This window comes from Pseudopipra pipra, chromosome 5 (genome assembly GCF_036250125.1).
Source record: "Pseudopipra pipra isolate bDixPip1 chromosome 5, bDixPip1.hap1, whole genome shotgun sequence".
In the NCBI taxonomy this organism is placed as follows: domain Eukaryota; kingdom Metazoa; phylum Chordata; class Aves; order Passeriformes; family Pipridae; genus Pseudopipra; species Pseudopipra pipra.
In genome coordinates, this window is record NC_087553.1 from 23,877,039 (window position 1) to 23,896,841 (window position 19,803).

The window sequence follows — 19,803 nt, forward strand, 5'->3', positions numbered from 1 at the left end:
TGCTTTTCTGCCCATTCTTCTATCCCTCCCTCCCAAAAGCTCAGGTGCAGGAACAAATGGAGCACTGTGAAGAGATTACACAACCATTTCCCAAGCAATCATATAGTGACCTCCTCCTCCTCCTGAACCCCACCTACAGCCTGCTTTGGTTTATCTACTACTCATTCAACCCCACATCCTCTTTTGACCAGGAAAGCATTTGGCATTATCTGGGAGCTATTTCCATCCAACAAGGACTCTTTTTCTGTTAGTGGGAAAACCTTGGGCTTTGACAATGGCTTACACAGAAGCAGACCCAAAGATCTCAGAGAAGACAAAGCAGATGGAGCAAGCAGTGTTCCACTGGCTTGGTCTTTTATTAGAGCTGGGAAGTGGCATCCATCAGCTCAGCTTGAAGGAGGTGATCTTGAAGCCTCCCATGATGTTCACGTAGTTGATCTTGCGGTAGCTGTGCCGGTTGGAGAAACACACTTCATGCCCATCTGGTAGTTTCACACGGAATTTGTCTGTCAGCATTTCAATGAGGAACTGGGAAAGGGAATTGAGGACAAGGAGGGTATTCAGAGGTCAGCATCTAAGCAAAAGACTTGACTGGGAGGGTCAAACCTGTTCACTATAACCTTAATCAAGGTGCTGGGGGTTGAGCTGAGGGTGATTCAGGAAATGAGCAGTTGATATCAAAGGTCTAAGCTGGTATACAAACTATGATCTGGGGACAGGATCTCTCCTGAGACTGTTTCACCTACTGAGATTGTAAACTCAGAGCAGCTAAACCCAAGTATGTCTTTACATGTCTTTATGGAATGTATATGTACATGTACACATGGAATGTATATGCCACTGTACTGCTTTGAACAGGGCAGATTAAACCTGACCCCCCAATGCCCTCAGCAGCTCACTGGGACCTGGAAAAAGGAACTTTACTGATAAACACGCACAAGCAGACAGGACGAGAATGCATCACTGATCATTGCAAACCAAAGGGAATGTTCTCCAAAGCCATCATCTCACTACCCCCTCCCCAAGAGCCCATCATGCCTGAGGAAACAAGCTTTCTCTCCACAGCAATGGAAACTGGACTTCTCCTAAATTCAGCCCTGTCAACAACTGGGGACATCAGATGGGGTGAGACAGCAACTAGGACAGCATCCCTGGCAGGAGAAGAGAGAGGACAGATTGGCAGCGTGGATCCAGGAGTAATGAGGACAGAAGAGCTGATGGAGAGGTTTTTGGACTTTGCTCCAAACTCTGGGTTGCCTTAAAGCCTGCGTTTACACAGGACGGAATTAGGGAGAGAAATAAGGTAGAGAGCAGAAAGATCCTGCTCCTTGGAGACTCCTTTTAACTTCATACATGCCCCTGGTACACTCACCTGATGGGTAGGTAGGGGGGTCAGGAAGCACTTACAAAGCCTGAGACAGACAGGGCTCACACAAAGTTCCCAGAAGCAGCACTGGGATTTTGAAGGAGGAGTGGAAATGACAATCAGGACCAAAAACCAGAGGATGACAGGCTGTTGTGAGGAAGCATGAAGTATTGGATGGGACTGGGAAAACTAGGGTATGGGAATCTGCTAACCAGGGGTTTCCCCCCACCACATGCACACCCCCCAACACCCAGCACACACTCCTCACCTTGACAGTGCAGCCCCTGAAGAAAGAGAAGTGTTTGTCACGATGCTCTTTCTGCCACACATTGGAGCACTTGGAGTTACAGACAATGACAGACTCATTGAAGCGGGGATTGAAGTGAAGTGCCAGATCTTGCAAGCTGGAGCCAAGATTGATGCTGAAGCTGTGGATGAACAGGAGGAAGGTCAGCAGCATGCACAGGAGAGGGTCTTGGAAGACTTGAGATCCAACACACATCTCTGCACCCAGTTCCTCCATCAGCGTGGCAGGTGGTGGCATAGGGGTTCCTCTAACACAGATATGCTCACACATTTTGTATCTGGGGACCTTGGAAAACCACCTACCTACCTCTACAGCCCACCTTCAATCCTGGTAAGTCAAGGTGGTTTCTTTGTACTTACCCAGAAGTATCAGCAGATATTTTGCCCTTGATCTTCAGGGTATTCCCAGGCTTCATATCGAGGTTTAAGATTTCAAATGGATCCTAAGGCAGAGAAAAATAATCTGTGAGGCTCCTTCAGCCATTCTTCCTCAGCCCCCGTAAGTGAGAGGGTGCTGCTTGGAGAAGGTGCCCCAGCCAGGTGAACATCTACTGCTCTCAGCTGGTGCTCCTCTCATGGCCAAAACACCTCCATGCTGGAGGTCGTGCATGAGCTTCTCTCACAGTGAGGGAAGAGTGGGCTGAGTGAAGCCCACAAGAGAGAAAATACATCAGAGAGAGAGGAGATGAAAACAGGCTTGTCCTCAGCAGAAGGAAAGGAAAGCACGACAGCAGAGGTACAAAGAGAGTTAAAGCAGAGGGGCATTACACAGGGTTTGGTGGAAAGTCAGTGTTGCCCAAGAAATGAAAGTGGTGAGAGTGGGTGTGACCTGCCGGCCCCTCACTCAGCCTTGCTGAGTTGAGGACCCTGGGTGACAGAGGACAGGAGCAGCAGCCCTTACAGACATCTTCCTCAGAGGGCAGAGTAACCAGGCAGGGAGGCAGTTTAGCCCAGAAATGCTTTGCACAGAGAACCTAACATCCCTAGACTTCCTTGTGGCTTACACATTAACATGCCCCTTGCCTCTGCAAAGCTCCAACGGCTGCTATTAAGCCAGAAGACTTTGATCCAAAGAAAAAGCTTCCTTATGTACACTCCTCATTAGGAACTTCAGGAGATTTAACCAATTTCCAGCCTCTTTGGTGGGCTCCCAGTGGAAGGACTACTATGCACAACCCCTAGAGGTGCTACTTCAGACACCACACAGGGCAAGCATCTTCCCAGCTGGTCATGGAGGTGTGACCACCATGTTCAGTCCTTTTCTGTGTGTAACAGCTCAGCCAAAAGAAGCATCCTAGCTCCTTCCTTTTGTGACGGGGGCAGCTCCCAAAATCCACACCAGTACACCAAAATGGTCTACACCATCCTTCCCCACAGTGCTCTGAGGAAGGGCTCAAAGGGGCTTGGAGGAGAGGGCAACCAACGCATGCCCTGTAGATGGTACAAACTATGAACAGTCCTTTGCAGGAGTGACATAGTGGCATCCCAGCTCCTTCCCTTCTTGTGGCTCTAGATTCAGCCTCAGCTGGATGGACTGCAACAGCAACATGTGGGACTCTCTGCAACCTCCCATCCAAGCCCCATCAAGACCTAAATCTTTTAGCCTGAGAAGCGATGTTTATAACGTCCAACAGCCCCATCCTCCCTAACCCTGAGACATGGGAATGTTGTCCTTACAGAGGAGTATCACCCCTGCTGTCTTCTTCCCAGGTAAAAGCTACGATATAAGTCAATAGACAGTATCACAGATTTGTAAGTCTCCAAAAGTCAAGTGGAAAAAGGAGAAGAAGGAGAAGGTCAAGTCTCAGTAGACCAGCAGTCTCTCAGCTGCCGTCCACAGTCCTGCAGAGAGCAGCTGAGTGCAATCATCCTGCTGATGCACAGCCAGCTGGTAGACAGCTTCTATCCTTCCCCAGAACATCCTGAAGCAAGGAGAAGTGCTGATAAGCACTCCTTCCCCAGAGGTGTTTCCCATGAGCAGGTCATAAAACTCAGCAGGCTTGGGGAATTTGTTTGCTGTTGAGGACACTGAAACCATTGGTGAAATCTCCCTGGGCTGATTGTGGAACCAGCAGAAACAGGTGCTGGTGATGGTGTTTTCTGCCATTGGGTCTCTTTACCATCACCCTCTTGTGTCCATGACACACCTGTACACACCTTCACTTCACCCTGCTCCCCTGCAGCCATCCCAGGGAGAACACAGAACTGAAACCTTGTTTCCTCTGTGGTTTGTGCATAGGCACCCACGACTTTTTTCCTGAAACAAATTTTGCATATACTGCAAAGTCATTAAACCTTTCCTTATACTACCCCGTGACTAAATATCAGTCAGCAGTCATTGCCTTCAATCGTCGTCTTTGTCCACAGTGGTGATGTGCACGTAGCAGACAGAGGGAGAAAAGATGGATGAAGCAGAAGGGATAATGCAAGAAATCGTACACTGAACAACTGCAATTCCAATCATTTATCCACCAAGTAAATCTAATTAACAACATCATTCCAATTCGCACTAACCATGAGTCCCACCCTGTGAGTCTCAGTGATCAGACTACACACATTAAACAAGAGTTGGGGCTCCAACCTTCAAACCAGTCATTAGGTTTCATGGATTGGAACAATTCTGCAGTTTGGTCAGCTGTTTCTTTCCTTTTGTCTCGAGCTTCCTCAATGGAAGTAGAAGCATTATAAATTCTAATACAACATTCAGTATCTGTTAAATTTAACATTCCACATACACCTTGCTTTTTAAGTAATAATGCTAACTGATTTCGTAAAGCTATTTTTGACACTTGTTGGACTTGCAAGTTAACTCCTCAAAAAAGATACCTTGTCCACTTGCCATATTATGTTTTCTAACGCCCATTGATGTTGTCTGATAACTAGATAAGGTGTAAAAATTATCTTAAATCCCAAAGCTAACTTTTGTCCTACAATATAATAATCTGCGGCATGTATATCAATGATCCATTCTCAGCTGTGTTCAGGAGAACTCAGCTCTCATCATGTCCTTCCCACCAATAAATAATGACAGACACGATTTGGGCAAAAGGATAGGAGTACCATCCCACATTTTAGACCAGCGTGCTGAGTTAGGGTTAACCACAAGTTAAAACTTTCCATCAGAACATCCTCAAGCTAATCCCAGTGGTGCAGGATAGCTGCTCATCCTACAAGTCCAGGTGTTGTTACAGTCCATCAAGTACATTTGGGGAGGTGACAGGATCAGAATGTTCTTTTATAGGTAGTAGGTGCAAGGGATTCCAGAATACTGAACTTGTTGGATGTGGGCCCAATGCATCTTGAAATTAGCCACAGAATTACACAGCAGGCCTTGATTTTTAAATCCCATAGAGGAGTATCCCCAACAGGTACACATGCCACGTATTAAAACACATATCAAAAAATCTATAGGTAATACTCCTGCCCTGCTGGGTATTTCCACACACCACAAAAGATAACTTTTAAATATATGGCGCTTCATAATAATCTGGTTGTTTTAGCAGATGAAAAATGGGATCAAAAGGGAAATATTGACAAGGAATCCTATTAGTCGGGGATTTGGGACATCCCTGGTAATAGAGGACTTCCCCTGGTCATCCCAGGTAGGTCAATCTCTTCAGAGTTTAGCGAGGAGATGGCTTCTGGATGTGATGCATTACACATATTCCAAATCTGAAGTCCCTCTGTGTTATTGTAGTATGCAAAATATGTATCACTAAGTCTCACTTGGTGTGGGAACCAGGGGCATTCAAAAACCGTAGATATTCCCTCAATTAATAGGTAATGGGCCCTCCATTTCAAAGGTAATTTACTCTCTAACCACCAAGGGGTAGGTACCAGAATATAAGATCATTTCCATAGTGGGGGTTCACTTAAATTGACTGGTAGATCGTGAGTGTTACAAAAAATCTTGGGCCCTACTCTGCTGATGTAGGGAAAGCTACACTTATTCCTTTGTCTGTTCGATTCCAAAGACACACTAATCCCAAAACTCCCATATGAGGTTGATAGAATTAGCACTTCTGACCCCTGGGGTTGATTTCCCCGTTTCAGCAGCGGACATAATCATTTACATAACAGCACAAACATGCTAGTATAATAACTATTCCTACTAATAGAAAAACAAAACATATTATGGCATAAACTACAGCAGGAATTCCCTCTTCCTCCTTTTGGCACCTGGCCTTTACCTTCAAAAGATCAAATAAACAACTCAGCTCAGCTTTGAACCGGTTCAAAAGGATGGGATAATCCACTGAGTATTAATTTTATGTTCCTTATTGTGATCATCTGCAGCTATCCAGACATACTTATTCAGTGGACTTTTTAAAATCAGTAGCATTTTGGTACTGATGATGGGAAAACTGAGTGACTGGTTAAACTGCCCAGTAATTTGTTTTTTATTTGAGGAGTAAGGATTCACTATCTGTAGGATATCCCAGGTATTCCACAGTCTTTGTAAGAATACCCATTGGAAGGAGGCCCTCTACAGATTTAGGCAAAAGCAAGCAAGCAGTAATCACTTATTTTCATTAAGTATAAACATATTAAACCAAGGCATATCTTTCCAACACAGGTTATAAATGCCACACTTGTTAACCTTAATTACTTAGTTAAATTTGTAAACAAAACTTACAGATACACACACCAATTAAAACCCCCAAAATATACTACACATAAAAGCAAATAATCCCTGTGGACACTTGGAGTTGGTATAAAAGAATCTTCAATCTGATTTCTAACATGCAGGATACCTATAACCTGGAAAAACCATAGAACAGAATTGCTTGGTCTCTGTCTAACCAGTGCACAGTGGGTTAAAAGGAGGGCACTATCCATCTGATACTAATCTGATGGACTTTTCAAGAAGTATCTTTTACTTCTCAAGGGTAACACAGAAAGCTTTAATTTTGTGACCAACCCGTCAACACCTGCAGTAAGGGGTATCTAATCAAATCGTGGTTTAGCTTTTGGCTTTGGTGTGGTGGTATAAATTTGACATACTCACTTGGGGGTTTCAGCTGTCTTCCCAGAGGTCACTCCAACCCATCCTATTTCCTGGACGAATTCATACCCAGTAGGTATATGAATTTGGTCTCTAGGTGGTTTTGCTGCTGCTGCAGCAACTTGCATGATCTTGGGCATCAGATACAAATATTTTCAGGCTATCTGGAAGGCTACAAAGGAGAGGAGTTAATCTGGCCAGATCAATGGGAGCTACTATAGGGGATCACCTTAATTGACATCTTTCATACATTGTTTGAATACATGCTGCCTTTTGCACAGAGGCTGCCAGATCTGAGAATCCTGTAGTCTTAACAGTAGTAGGCTTTCCTCTGTCCTGTGGGTCTATGCCTCCAGCCCAATAAGGAGGTCTGGCAGTTAATGAGTAGTTATGGTTACCTGGAGTAGTAGTTAAAAATACTTCCGCCTCATCTTCACTCAGCAAGATTTGGTCTCTGCCTGTAAGGGAAACTCACTACACATACTCAGCTTCTGATTTCCCTGGACACTTGGAATATTTTTCTTGCAATTTACCTAACTCTGTGGGGGACCAGGGAACAGTATGAACAGTAGTGTGGGCTTCTCCCTTCCCCTCACCATCAGTTTCAGTTTTAATTAAAGGCCAAACTTTTACTAGTGCTGGGATAGCGTCAAGGTCTTCCTCTAAATCATCAGCATTGTACCAAATGTCCCCATCCCATGTTTTGGGATCCTAATTTTCTGACTTCAAAGTCATATATTCTACATCTGCAACTCTTTCAGGTGGCGAGGAGCTTTTGATTTCATTTTGCACGCAGGATAAACAAGCTACCAAAACTGCACAAATAACTTACCTTTAACGAGTAACTTACCTTTTCCTCTTCCTATTTTTCATTCAGCAGGCAAACTAGTAATGTGATCAGCTATTGCCTGTACATTACTCAATTAGTTTGTGCCCATTCCGACCCCAGGGGAGAGGGGTGACTATCAAACTTCTCCAGGAGAGAGAGTAAAACATTACGCTTACACTGGTCACCCTGGGTAACCATTTTACTTCAGTCTCCCTCAGAGGCAGACAATCTGTGCCTGCTAGGCAGCAGAAAGCAGTCTCCCTCAGAGGGACACAATTTGTAACAGTAAAAGTTTGGTGAATCTCCTTCAGAGAGAGACAGTGCCCACCAGGCAGGAAGAAGAACAGTAAAAGTTCAGAACTGTTAAACAGCACTTTGGGTCAGAGAACAGTATATCCTGTCTGTGATGCCAATTAAAATCTTATGATTTGATGTTAAAGTCCTCTGCCCAAATTAAGGTGCAAACGAGCCCAAATGCCAGTTCAACAATGCCAACTTTATTTTACAAAATGAATTGTACAGGGAAAAGAGAGAGAAAGAGAGAGAGGGAGAAGGGGAGAGATAGTCTAAGTAGAAGATAGTCACCGCCATGGATCCAGCAGCACCCCGTTGGTCCTTCAGTGCCCTGGGCTCCTTGGTAGTGGGGTCCGAACCGGTTCACTCCGAGTCATTTTTATGCAGTCCCTTATATAGCTGAAAAGCGAAGGTACAAGTGGCTTTCAGTTCCTCATTCACATGAAAGATGAGAGCAGGCACAGTTTCAGTGCTTGTCCGGGATCTATTCTGGGGGTTGTGCAAGAAAAGTACCCCAAAAATCAAGTGTCCTACCGGTGACCCCACTTACTGCACTTGTGCAATTATTCACTTGTTACATCACATACCACAGTGAAACTTTGACATAAAAAGCAGGGCCAGAACCAAAATCTTGTTTCCTTTGTGATTTGTGCATAGGCACCTATGCCTTTTTTTCTGCACCAAGTTTCACCACCATGCCTGTTTAAGGCATATACTGCAAATGTCATTATCCCTTTCCTTACAGCTGCCCAGGAGGGAGAGCAGTATGTGTCTTTTACTTTGTCCAGTTCTGGATTCCTCAGTACAAGAGAGTCATGGAGCTGCTGGCGTGGGTCCAGTGGAGGGTTACTAAGAAGACTAGGGAAGTGGAGCATCTCTCTTACAAGGAAAGGCTGACGGGACAAGGCCTGTTCATCCTTGAGAAGAGATGACTGACAGGGGACCTCATCGATGTGTATAAATATCTAAAGGGGCATGCCAAGAGGATGGAGCCAGGCTCTTCTTGGTGGTGCCAACCAATAGGACAAGAGACAATGGGTAAAAACTGATGCACAGGAAGCTCCACTGAATGTGAGGAAGAACTTTGCTGTGAGGGTGACCAGGCCCTGGAACAAGTTGCCCACAGAGGTTGTGGACTCTCCCTCACTGGAAATATTCAAGAACCATCTAGACATGATCCTGTGCCATGTGCACTAGGATGGTCCTGCTTGAGGAGGGAGGTTGGACCAGATGATCCCCTGTGGTACCTTCCAACCTGACCCATTCTATGATTTTGTCTGAGGGATGAGGAAAACTACCCACGCAGAGAGTTGTGCGCAGAGCCACGAGTAACACAGATGTGAGAATATGCCAAAAGGGAGACGAGCAGGAAAGAGGCATGAGCTGCTCAGAGAAGGGCCATGAGATTTTATCAAGATTACATTAACCCCCTTCTTACAATGCTCAGCAGGGGCGTTCACCCCCCTTTTATTTGCCACTGGGAACAATAGTGGGAAACCAGGCAGCAGCTCTGCCAGCACTGGCAACTTCCTTCATCTGCTGAGTTGAGCCTCCACATTGTCAGACACCAGCCCTGTGCTGATTGCCTCTCTCATGCAGGGGTATGTGCTCCCCACATAGGAAGGGGATGAGACTTTAGGGACCCCAGAAGAGCCAAAATTCTCCATTGCAGTTGGAGGTGGCAATTGGGATGATGAAAGGAGGGTGGCGGGGGCAAGTTGATACTTCCCTGCTGACACTGCAAAGCAGAAAGCCTGCGGAAACAATGATAGCATGGGAATGTAAATCCCAAAGAAAGAGGAAATCCGGCTAAAGAGCATCTGCAAAAGAGGTGGAGGGTCTGTGCAGTAAGGAAAACATAAACAATAGCTGTGGAAGCTGGCAGCCACTGGTGCAAAGGATCCAGGAACCCTTCACCCCTCAGAGATGATCCTATAATAGGGTACCAAACTGGGAGTGCCCCTCCAGGGCCCCACAGATGTTCAACCTGGCCAGAGGGCATTTGGCCTGTACTAGTGTGGGACACCCATGTTCACACCACTGATGCCAGAGGAGGATTTGCTGCATTTCCAGAGGGATGGCAGAGACCAAACAAGTAGTCACTCAGTGCGAGGGTGGGGGCATATGCAACCCAAGGGAAAGATGAGTTTCCAATAGGGAGCAGGTCTGCAATTTTGCATGGAGAAAATAAAGAAAACCCAAAACCATATTTTAAGGAGGGAAGAGATTAATTGCAATCATCTTGGCTTTCAGCCAGAAGGGTGGCAGGGCAGGTCCTCTGCAGAGTATTTTCACCCCATAAAATGCAGCAGCTCTATTTGCAGAGGTCCCATACAATAGATTTCAGTGTTAACAGTCCTTCCTGGCCTTCCTGCTAGGTCCTAAGGAGATCTCAGGCCACCAGAAGCATTCATAGGATCCCAGGATCCTTGGGATCCTCCAGACAGCAGTACCTCATGTACCATAGCCTCGAGCTGCCACTTCTACCACAGGGCACCCACACGGCTGTTGAGAACAGACTGAATGCCACCCTCCCCAGCAGGCTGCCAAGATCCTCAGCAGCATCATTGCTGGCAGCAGTATTTATTTTGGTTTCTCACTGGGGCAGGAGATAAGCCAGCTAGGTGTGAAGCCCTGAGGAAAACCACGGGTTTCCCCACTTCCCAGCCAAAGTAGCCAAACTGCCTCAGCTGTCAGAGATTTCTCAGGGCCTTTCGTGGCACGGGCAGCCTCCAAAATCCACACCAGAACATCAAAATTCTCCCTACCATCTCTCCCAATGGTGTTCTGAGGAAGGGCTGCAAGGGGCTCAGAGGGGAAGGCAGCCAACACATTCTCTCTAGACAGCATGAGCTATGAACAGTCCCCTGCAGGACCAACACGGTCATCACCAGATGTGAAGCTCAGTCCAGAAGGAATGAGGAAGAGAGGGAAAGGCAAGGCAGCCACGCCAGGCGCATGGATGTCCGTGCCACTGACCTCACATCAAACCAAGTTCTGCAAAAAGAGGAAAGAGATTGCCTTAATACCCCCGTGGAAGGCTGTGATTTCAGCTCAGTGCTAATTTGAAACCAAAGAAGCAGCACTGGAGGACAACAACGCTGCAGAGGGGATAAGGTGCCTGTCCCATATTGCACTCAAGGCACCAGGGAGCCTGTGCCTTGGACGAGGCATCAGCATCTGCTCAAGGCAAAGGGAACTGGAGAGACCAACCATGCATTCTTTCTTGGGGTAGCATCTGCTCACACTGCTATTATTTCCTACAGCTTCATATAATTTGTACTCCACAGCAAGCTATTGTCCCTTTCCACTGGCTATTTATTTCCTTGAATAGCCTCTGGGGAAAAATTTCAGTGCGGGAGTAAAGAAAAAAGAAAGACTGCACACAATAAATATCAAGTAGTGACCTGATTTAAACTGTGTTCTCTGACCTCATCTGGACCCTGGTTGTGGTTCCTCCCAGCAGTTGTGATTAAGCCCTGTTTCTGCCTTGGTGTCCCTCATTCATGAGGCCTAGAGGGTGAATGCCCCCTACCTTAGAGGACTGTGGGGTGGATTTTCAGCAGCCAGGGCTCAGGACACGACTGAGAAGCTTCCACCACCTCCTGATGGAGATGCTCAGTCCTCCAGCTTACAGCCACAGAAATTCACAGATAGGTTTGACAGAACTGATTTCCCCTTTAGTCAAGAGGTGTTGGTTGGCCTCTCAGCAGACAGTGCTGCAACCTTCAGCCAACCGATCCCTAAGCTCTGAAAGCCAGCCAGCTTCCTAATGGAGGAAAACCAAGAGAACAAAGTGTACTTAGCCAAACTGAGGGAAGCAAGAGACTGGGTAAGCAGGTCTGTGGATCTGAAGGGCATGTACAGGAGAGGACTGTCCAGGAGATGTAGAAGCCAAAGCAGTGATGAGCACAAGGAAACTAGTGCCCATGAGCACTAAGCTCCTGCCTAAGAGGTTGACCAAAGAGGGGCTGCTCCTTTAGGGAAAGCACTGAAGCCTCTGCATTCAGATCAAGTAAAATGGGAAGGAACAAAGGACTGGAAGAGAATCTTCTGTCACCCTTCCCACCCCAGCTACCTGACAGTGGGAAGTATGGAAGTAGCATCCATGCTCTGAACCTGGGGGCAAGAGATTAGAGGCCGTCAGCATCCAGTAGGCTCTCCACAAACATCATCCCCCTTCAGCTGTAGGGGGCAATTTCTCTTCCTTAGGATGTGGGGAATAAGGAGGAGGAAGGAAAAAGCTAGCTAAAGAACTAAAATGTGGAAAAAACCCACACCTTTCTTCAGGGCTAGGGGGAGCAGCGAAAGAGGGAACCTGCACCAAGAAAGCAGATCAAGAGCACAGGGAACAGACTCCATCAGACTCCATCTCTCTCTTCACCCTATCAGAAAGGTGGTGGTGCAAGAGTGACTGGCATCTCCCATCTCCATGGGGAATTCAAATGTGCTCTCCTGGATGGTTTCCATCCCCATAGCCATCCTTATACCTTTGCAGGGAACCTCTCTCTCAGGCAGCTCTGAAGTCTGTGGCAACATTTTTGTGTGGTACGAGTTGCACATGAGGAAGGGGAGAAAGGTGGTTCGTTTGCAAGAAAGCTGGTTCATAAGGCACCAGGGCCATGTCATCAACCCAAGCAGCCAGATGAGTCATGTCTTCTGAGTCCCCAGCTTGCCTGAGGGGCAGGAGAATGAACAGAACTGGCACAGGGTGGGGAAGGGAGGTCAGAGGACTGATTACATGCCACCCAGTTCCATTTCCAGACTTCATTTCTCTAATTCTTTCACTCATGGGTGCATGCCAGGAATGTGGGTTGTGGGAAAGGCTTCCAAAAACATGCCTGAAGATAAAAATGCACTTGTGCTGAAAGCTTCCCTACTGGCAAAGAGATGTATAGAAGGCTCACAGCTTCCCCCTCTCTGAGACTTTTGGGATCTCTCAGCTTTACCCAGATCTTCTGGATGAGATATTATTAGCTTCCCCCTCTCTGAGACTTTTGGGATCTCCCAGCTTTACCCAGATCTTCTGGATGAGATATTATTAGCTTAATGAGAAAAAGATCTTCCAAAGAGCTCTCCACAAAGGATCAGCTTCATGAGGTCTTATGCTCCACTTACATCTTGCACTCAAAGATTAACATCTCCAACAGTTTTATCTTATCATTGAGGCAGATAGTGGCTCCCTCATCTTGCACATGACGAAATTGAGGTACAGACACCCACGTTCACATCCAAAGCCAACTCTTCTTTGCAAACCTCTGCAAGAACCTAAAAGGATGCTGTGGTCCCCTAGCTGATACAGCTGGAGTATGAGAGATGCTGATCTCTGGTCACACCATTTACTACCAGCAGGAGGTATTGAGGCATTCAGTGTCTCTGGAAAAAATTAGCCCTTGGGTGGCTCCAATTAAGTCTGAAAATCAGAGGCATTCAAAGAACAGAAGCCTTCCAACAGTGGAAGCCGGGGGACTTCTAAGATGCTCCAAGCCCAACTTTGCTGACTGCAAGGGGATCATTTCCCACAACAGAGACAGCATGAGACCAGTTGGCTGGAACTACAATAAGCAAAATATTGCACCATACACAAACGGTCCACAGGGACCTCTCTGCTCTGAGCTCCAAACAGCCACCCCAGACTCAACCCCACAGGACAGCAAAGGCATGAAGTGAGAGTGACTGCCGAGCCCCTGCGCACAGCACTCCATCCCACACAGGGAGAAAAAGGCCACTGGCACTGCATGACTCGCTTTGAGTGTGTTTCTCACGGGTTCCAGTGCTGAGCTCAGGCAGGTTGGACAACTATGAGGACTTACAGGAATCTTTCAGACAAGCAGAATCCATCTGAGTCACACGCATGAGGCACAATGCCAAGGGTGGCTCTTCCACTGGAAAAAAAAAAAAAGAGAGAGAGAGAAAGAAATGCTAAGGGATAAATAGCAAGTTTTGAAAAGCCACAAGAATTAACAGCTCATGGGCTGGAAAGAATGGGAGGGAAAACAAAAAGAAAAAGTCTTCTCCCATGCTCACGTCACTAAAGCCAAGTATCCCTCATCCCCACTTGGAAGCAGCAAGCCACCTTACCACACATCAGCTTTGAGAGGGTCTGAACAGGCAACCTACCCTGGATCTAAGGGCATGGCTGAGGTCTGCAGAAGAAGAGGCTGTCAAGTCAAAACTATCTGTTTCTCCAAAATCAGCTTGAACAAACTTCCTTTGATGGCCCTGCAAAATGAAATAGTAAAAACCAAACCAGATGAAAATGGGAAAGAAAAGCTGCCAAAAAAAAGGGAATCCAAATCCCCAAATGATTGACTCAGTGCAGGAAATGGGCATCTAAAGAGGGAAATGCAGGCATCTAAAGGAGACCTAAGAAAAGATCAGGCCCACACGAAGGACTCTGTATTCCTTTCCTCACACTTTCCAGAGAGAAGGGCACCAGAAATATTCGAACCCATGGACCTTCAGAGCAACATACAGGGAAGAGAACTGAGCCTGACCTGCTGCAAGAGCTCCAAGCACAACCAATGTCCAGAGGAAGTTCCAGCTTCCACCAGCGCAGGGAATGTTAAATTACTTTTTCCCTGCTTCCCAGTGAGGAGTTACATCCATAGTCTTGCTTAGAGTTGCCACCAGGTGAAGGAGCTTTCAAAGCCAGCATTAGAACCCAGAGATCTTTCATCTCCTCGAGGTACCTAAAGGAGCGGGGCAGCAGCTGCTTGCAGCTGCTTTGCACTGTTGGGACACCTGGTCTCCCTTTCCAGCACTATACTGGGCACTAAGGGACACCCCATCCTATACAGGCATCCTGTCCCTTCTCTGGACTGCGCCCATGAACTTCTACCCCTTTTCTGATCCACGTATCCAGTAGTACATAAGCCCTCACTTGACCACAGTGAATATTTATTCCCAACAGTCATGCCAGACTGTTTGGTCTCTCTGGTTCTCTTTCCATTCCTTCCAGTGTGTGGCTTTTCTGCTGTCCTTTTATTCCTCACCACTGGCCAGAACCTGCCTGCGTCTCTAGCTGCCCCCAGGTTTCCTTGTGCCACTCCCCTCCCCTCCCCTCCCCAAAAGCCCCCAGCAGCAGAGCACACACCAGGCTTTAATTGCAGTCAGATTCCTGGATGGAGAATGGTTGCTCCAGAGAGGGGAAAAGAGTATTAGAAACTAAATGCTTTAAATGCAATTCACCCCAGACTAATCTTATCATATCCCAGGCTGAATAGCCTGAAACACATCGCCAACAGACTTGCCAAGCCAGGGGATCTGATAAGGACAATGTGAGGATGACAGGCAACTGCCAGGCAAGTTCCCATCTGCAGGCAGATAGCTTATCTCTTCTGTCAAGATGGGACACACATCCACATCTGCTGCACAACGGCGGGAAAAGGCTAGTGGAGACCTGCTTTCTGCTCCTGAACATGCACGTAGCACTCCTAACAAGACCATCCCTGAGGAACATCTCTATTACTCACTCGGCCTCATTAAGAAAGGGGTGGAAATCTTTCCTGAACAGCTTTGTCAGAGACACAGCTCCCCAGAGGACTGGCTCAGGATGAGCTGAAGAGTGCCTAGCACTAGCTCTGGACACTAGCAAGTGGCTGCTTGGCTGCAGGAGCAGCACAGCAGCAAGACAGCAGAGGGAAGAAGTCTAATAGCCCACTCTGGAATCACACTGTGACACCACTTTTAACCCCATCAACTCCCAGTGCACATCCTCCTCCGTTAATTCAGCCAGAGTGCCGCTGCAGGAAAGCAAGCTACTCAAGATGCAAAGCTACTCTGATCGAGGAGGGACATGGAAAGAGAAGCAGCCTCTGCTGGGAACGTCTCCTTCTGCATAGAGGAAAGGGCTTGGGCTGCAAATCAGGGACAGCAAAGATGCAACATGGTTGCGTCACGACCCACATGCAAACAGTGCCTTCGAAATGCCGCTGAGCTGAAGGGAACAGTGTGTTGTTTGAACACAGCCCCTCCAGGTAAATACAAAGCAGAGGCTGGTCAAACACCCCCAGAGGTGTTCACCTGATCCTTCTCCTGGCTGGGGGACATGTCTGTCAGCAACACATTAAATGGGGGATACACAAGCTCTGCCCCCATTCTGCTCCCTGAGTTCCCAAACCTGATGTAGTTTGGGGTGGCAGGGGAACCAGGACAGAGGTGTGCACGCACGGGAAGCTCTTGCAGAATCGCATGCTCCATAGGCTCCTTCTCCTGCCTGCTCAAGGCAGGAGATCCAGAGGGGCAATTTCAACACGTCTGTGTGTCCAGGCCTCTCTAATCCCCTGCATCCAGGAGCTGGTCCCCACACCCACATGATCTCATGTAATTGGGCAATGTTTTCTCATAGCATCTCTCCCACCCCTCATGGCAGTAGGTCAAATACAGTGATCCATAGCATGGGTTGTAGGACACTGAGTCACAACCCAGTGTTCAGCTGTAACCAGCAGACAGAGCATTAGCATTTCCCAGTTTCAGTCTGGCGCACATGCTCCCATCCCACACACTCACCTACAACCTGTTGCATGACATTTCCCATCTTCGAAGAGGGAAACAGTGGAAAATTAGGGGGTAAATACACAGGCTGCAGGCAACTGTACTTCAAAAGCCTGCCTTCTAAGAGACCTGGGCTTACAGGGTCTAGCTGTTTCACTCTTGGCCCCAAAAGCAAGGAGCAGAACGCAGCTCCCATTTATGGGGTTAAATGCATGGTGACAACAGTGCTCTGGTGGGAACAGTCCCCAGTCCACCGTGTCCCCCAGCTGTGCCTGGGTGCTGTGGCACTGCTAGCTAGCACTGCCCAAAACCAAGGCAGGGAGGTTGCTAACAACTGCACAGCATGAGCCAACATCCTGAGGTAGTGCTTAGGCCCAGCCATGCTCCTGTAGTGCTTACTAGGACAGACGAAACCAGAGGGACTAAAAAGGAGCCTGTGAAAAGTCAGGTCCTTGGGAAATCTGCATATGCAGACTCTGCGTCTCCCTCCTCCTCCTCTTGGGTCACAGTTTTCTTTTCATTCCTAGTTTCACGTCCACCATGCCCCAGCACTGGGATCGCTCTGCCCTGCTGATCCTCACCGTCACCAACCCGTCACCAAAAGCTAAGGGCAGAAGCTGGCTGCAGTGCCAAGTGGCAGAGACTGGGCAGCCTGGATGGAGGGAGAGCGCCACTGGACTGCCTCCTCTTGCTGTTTCACAGTCCCGACTTAAGCCAGCACTGAAGTTTCCTAGGGAACTTGAGGCAGCTGCAGCCAAAGCAGGATTGCTGGCAGTGAGAGATTTTCAAGCCCAGGCCAAAACCCATCTATTCAAACTCACCAGCTGCCACACTTGAGCCAGCTGCACAGCTGAGTACACGTGCATTCGGCACTGGGGCACCCTGCAGCAGGAATACCTCCTCCCTGTGCCACGTTGTGAAAGAGGCTGCACACGGCTGTGCCTCTGAGCTCCCCGGGCAGCTGCTACACTAAATATTACCAGCAAACACTAAGTCACACTTTGCTGTCACCGCAATGCAGGGATGTATTCATCATCCAGGCTGGGGGATTTGCCACAGCTGGGCTCCCTGGTTTGCTTCAGGATGCCTAGTTTCCTGTTGCCAGTCTCTGCTCAGATCATGCTTGGATGCCCCTCAGAAATGCCTTTGCAGTAGGGTTTTTCTCCTTCTCCCTCCTGCTGTTCTTTAGAGCCAAACTATATCTCAGCAAAATTCATGCTCTTAAACTACTTTTCCCCCCCAATACTTGTGCTTTCTAATGATGCCCCTTCCATCTGTTAGCAACAGCACAGCAAGTGAGGGCTAGAGCAAGAATGGGTGAATCTGTTCACGTTTTCTAATGCCTCTGTTGACTCCTGAGTCCCGAGTGCACAGTATCGGTAGCGGATCTGTTCCAGTCTGGAACTGATCTCATCAGCAGTGCTGTGAATAACTCCACCGAGGCTCCCCCTTGTGGGCTCAGGGCCTGCAGTGCTCACTTCAGCCCCATAAATTTAAGCAGCTGTCTCTAACCTGGCAGGTCTTCCTCTCCCTGTTCAGGTTTTGGCTCACCAGCTGCATAACCTATCAGCCCCCAAGACATGGCTATGACTAGGGCTTCCATTCTGTCAGTTTTATTTCATCACTGCCTGCTGCCAATAATGTTCCTCGGCAGCAAGAGCATTCCCACATTCTCAGAGCAACCCCTGAATGTCCTGGACTCTCTTGGGAAGAAGCTTTCAGCAACAGCAAACCCATCTGAGCCTTCCCCAGGGTGTAAGGAGGCAATTTCACTCCCCATACTGTCCAGAAGGGCACTGCTGCCAGCTCGGTCAAGGGATCGAGACACCCCTTGAGCTGCCCACTTTGGAAGGAGAACTCAAACACCAGGAAGCAGCAAGCTGCACAGCTCACCTCTAACTCTGGTATTTGCTTCTCTCACTTGTCTTGCTGAGCCAGTTGCTCTAATGACAGAATCAACATGGAAAGGAAATTTGGTTTACCGAGGTCAAGGCAATTCCCCGAAGGAAGCAAATGCAATTACCCCCACGCTAACAACCAGGGAAACTGAGGCAGTGAGCATAGCTGAGCATTTCCCTGAGTCTTGCTCCAAGACATGCCTAATTGCAGAGATCTAGCCAGCAGGTTTTCTGATCCCTTATCCAGCATTCTGTTTCCTCATTCTGCTCCTATAGTTGTAGAAGGATGCCTTTGATCATGCGGGACAAGTCTTCCTACAGCTGAAAGGGAAACTGCTGAAAGAAATGGAAGGGAGCAATCCTGGTGGATGACTGCATACCACAAGAAAGTGCTGCATATGAAGGAAAGGAGACATTTCCTATTAGATTAAAGGAGCTCAAACCTGCTCTCCCTCTAGAGAAGTATGCAACTCTATACTTGTCTCTCTAATTGCAACCCTCCACTGGGAAAGATGCTTGAAAGTATTGCAAAAGTATGGAGATTAGCCAAGGTCAAGGAATGGCAGGGCTGTAAATCCAGAGATTGCATAAAGAGGTGCATGGTCCGAGATGATGTCAGAAGAGGTGCTGCCAGCCTGTTCCAAGAGAGAGTAGCAGAGTTAAAACTGAGCCAACCCCCCAGGAACTGGCTGCTGCAGTCAGCCAGAGCAGGAAAACAAGAAAAGGGAACAAAAGATGACGGTACCAAGCTTCAGGAAAGTGAAAGGTCTCTGGCAGAACGCCTTGCCAAAGAAAGAAGAATGTGACGGGGTGGGGGGAAAGGGAAGCTCGCATCACGGGTCAGAGCCGACAATCCAGCAGGAAACACACAAAAGCTCCCGCTGCCCCACACAAGCGCATCTGAAAAACATGGCAGGGTTTACATAAACACACACGGCAGAGAAACCAAACAAACCCTGGGACAGAGCAGGGGGTGCCAGCGTGGTTTTGGCTGGCTGAAGACGAGCTGATGGATGGAAAACCCGTCTCCCAGGCGACCCGGCCACTCCTGCGAGGCCACCTTCCCTTCCCGAAGGACTTGGGGCTTGGTTTGCTCTGCGATTCACCTCGAGTGCACGGGCAGCAAGAGAGTTTGCTGAGCCCGGCTACTCAGGCAGGCGCTCCCCTGCCTTCTGGTGCCCTCTGCGGGCGGCTGCTGCAAGGCCTGCCCAACTCGGGACCTGCATCCCTCTGCTGAACCTGGGACCTATATCCCTGTGCCAAACCCGGGACCCGCACCCCTCTGTCCCCGTGAGCTGCGCTCATCCAGGCCTCTGGCTTGGCGTCATCACTTTCCTCCGCATCTGGCTACAAGCTAATTATAGTTCCAGTACTTTCCCTCTGGAGCGGTGTTAATTACCACATGGAGCGCCTCACGCCGTCCAGACCTAGTTGGAAATTCCAGCTGTCGGTAAAAATAAATCGAGGGAAGTGAGAAAGCTTCTTCCTCACAACATCTAACCACTGTTACAGGGAGCAAAATTCAGACTCCGATCTCTCTTTCTTCTTCAATTGCACTTAGGGTCCTTGTTATATGAAAGGCAGATGTAACCAAAGGGGAAAGAGACTC

General features: G+C 48.1%; 1 protein-coding gene across 6 annotated transcripts; it reads right to left on the reverse strand.

Moving 5' to 3' along the window:
• Positions 1 to 337: 337 nt before the first annotated feature.
• Positions 338 to 19,440, reverse strand: LGALS2 (galectin 2). 6 transcript variants are annotated; one of them, XM_064655039.1, is made up of 6 exons: positions 19,150 to 19,433; positions 13,614 to 13,685; positions 8,092 to 8,199; positions 2,033 to 2,115; positions 1,635 to 1,794; positions 338 to 528 (listed from the first exon to the last, which is right to left on the reverse strand). In XM_064655039.1, exons 3-6 carry the CDS (start codon positions 8,095 to 8,097, stop codon positions 382 to 384), a joined length of 396 nt encoding a protein of 131 aa, XP_064511109.1. In that variant the 5' UTR covers positions 8,098 to 8,199; positions 13,614 to 13,685; positions 19,150 to 19,433; the 3' UTR covers positions 338 to 381. The 6 variants fall into 6 exon arrangements, with proteins under 6 accessions (XP_064511109.1, XP_064511113.1, XP_064511111.1 ...); XM_064655043.1 differs by lacking the exon at positions 8,092 to 8,199 and having other exon boundaries at positions 19,150 to 19,440; XM_064655041.1 differs by lacking the exon at positions 13,614 to 13,685.
• Between the last annotated feature and the right edge of the window lie 363 nt (positions 19,441 to 19,803).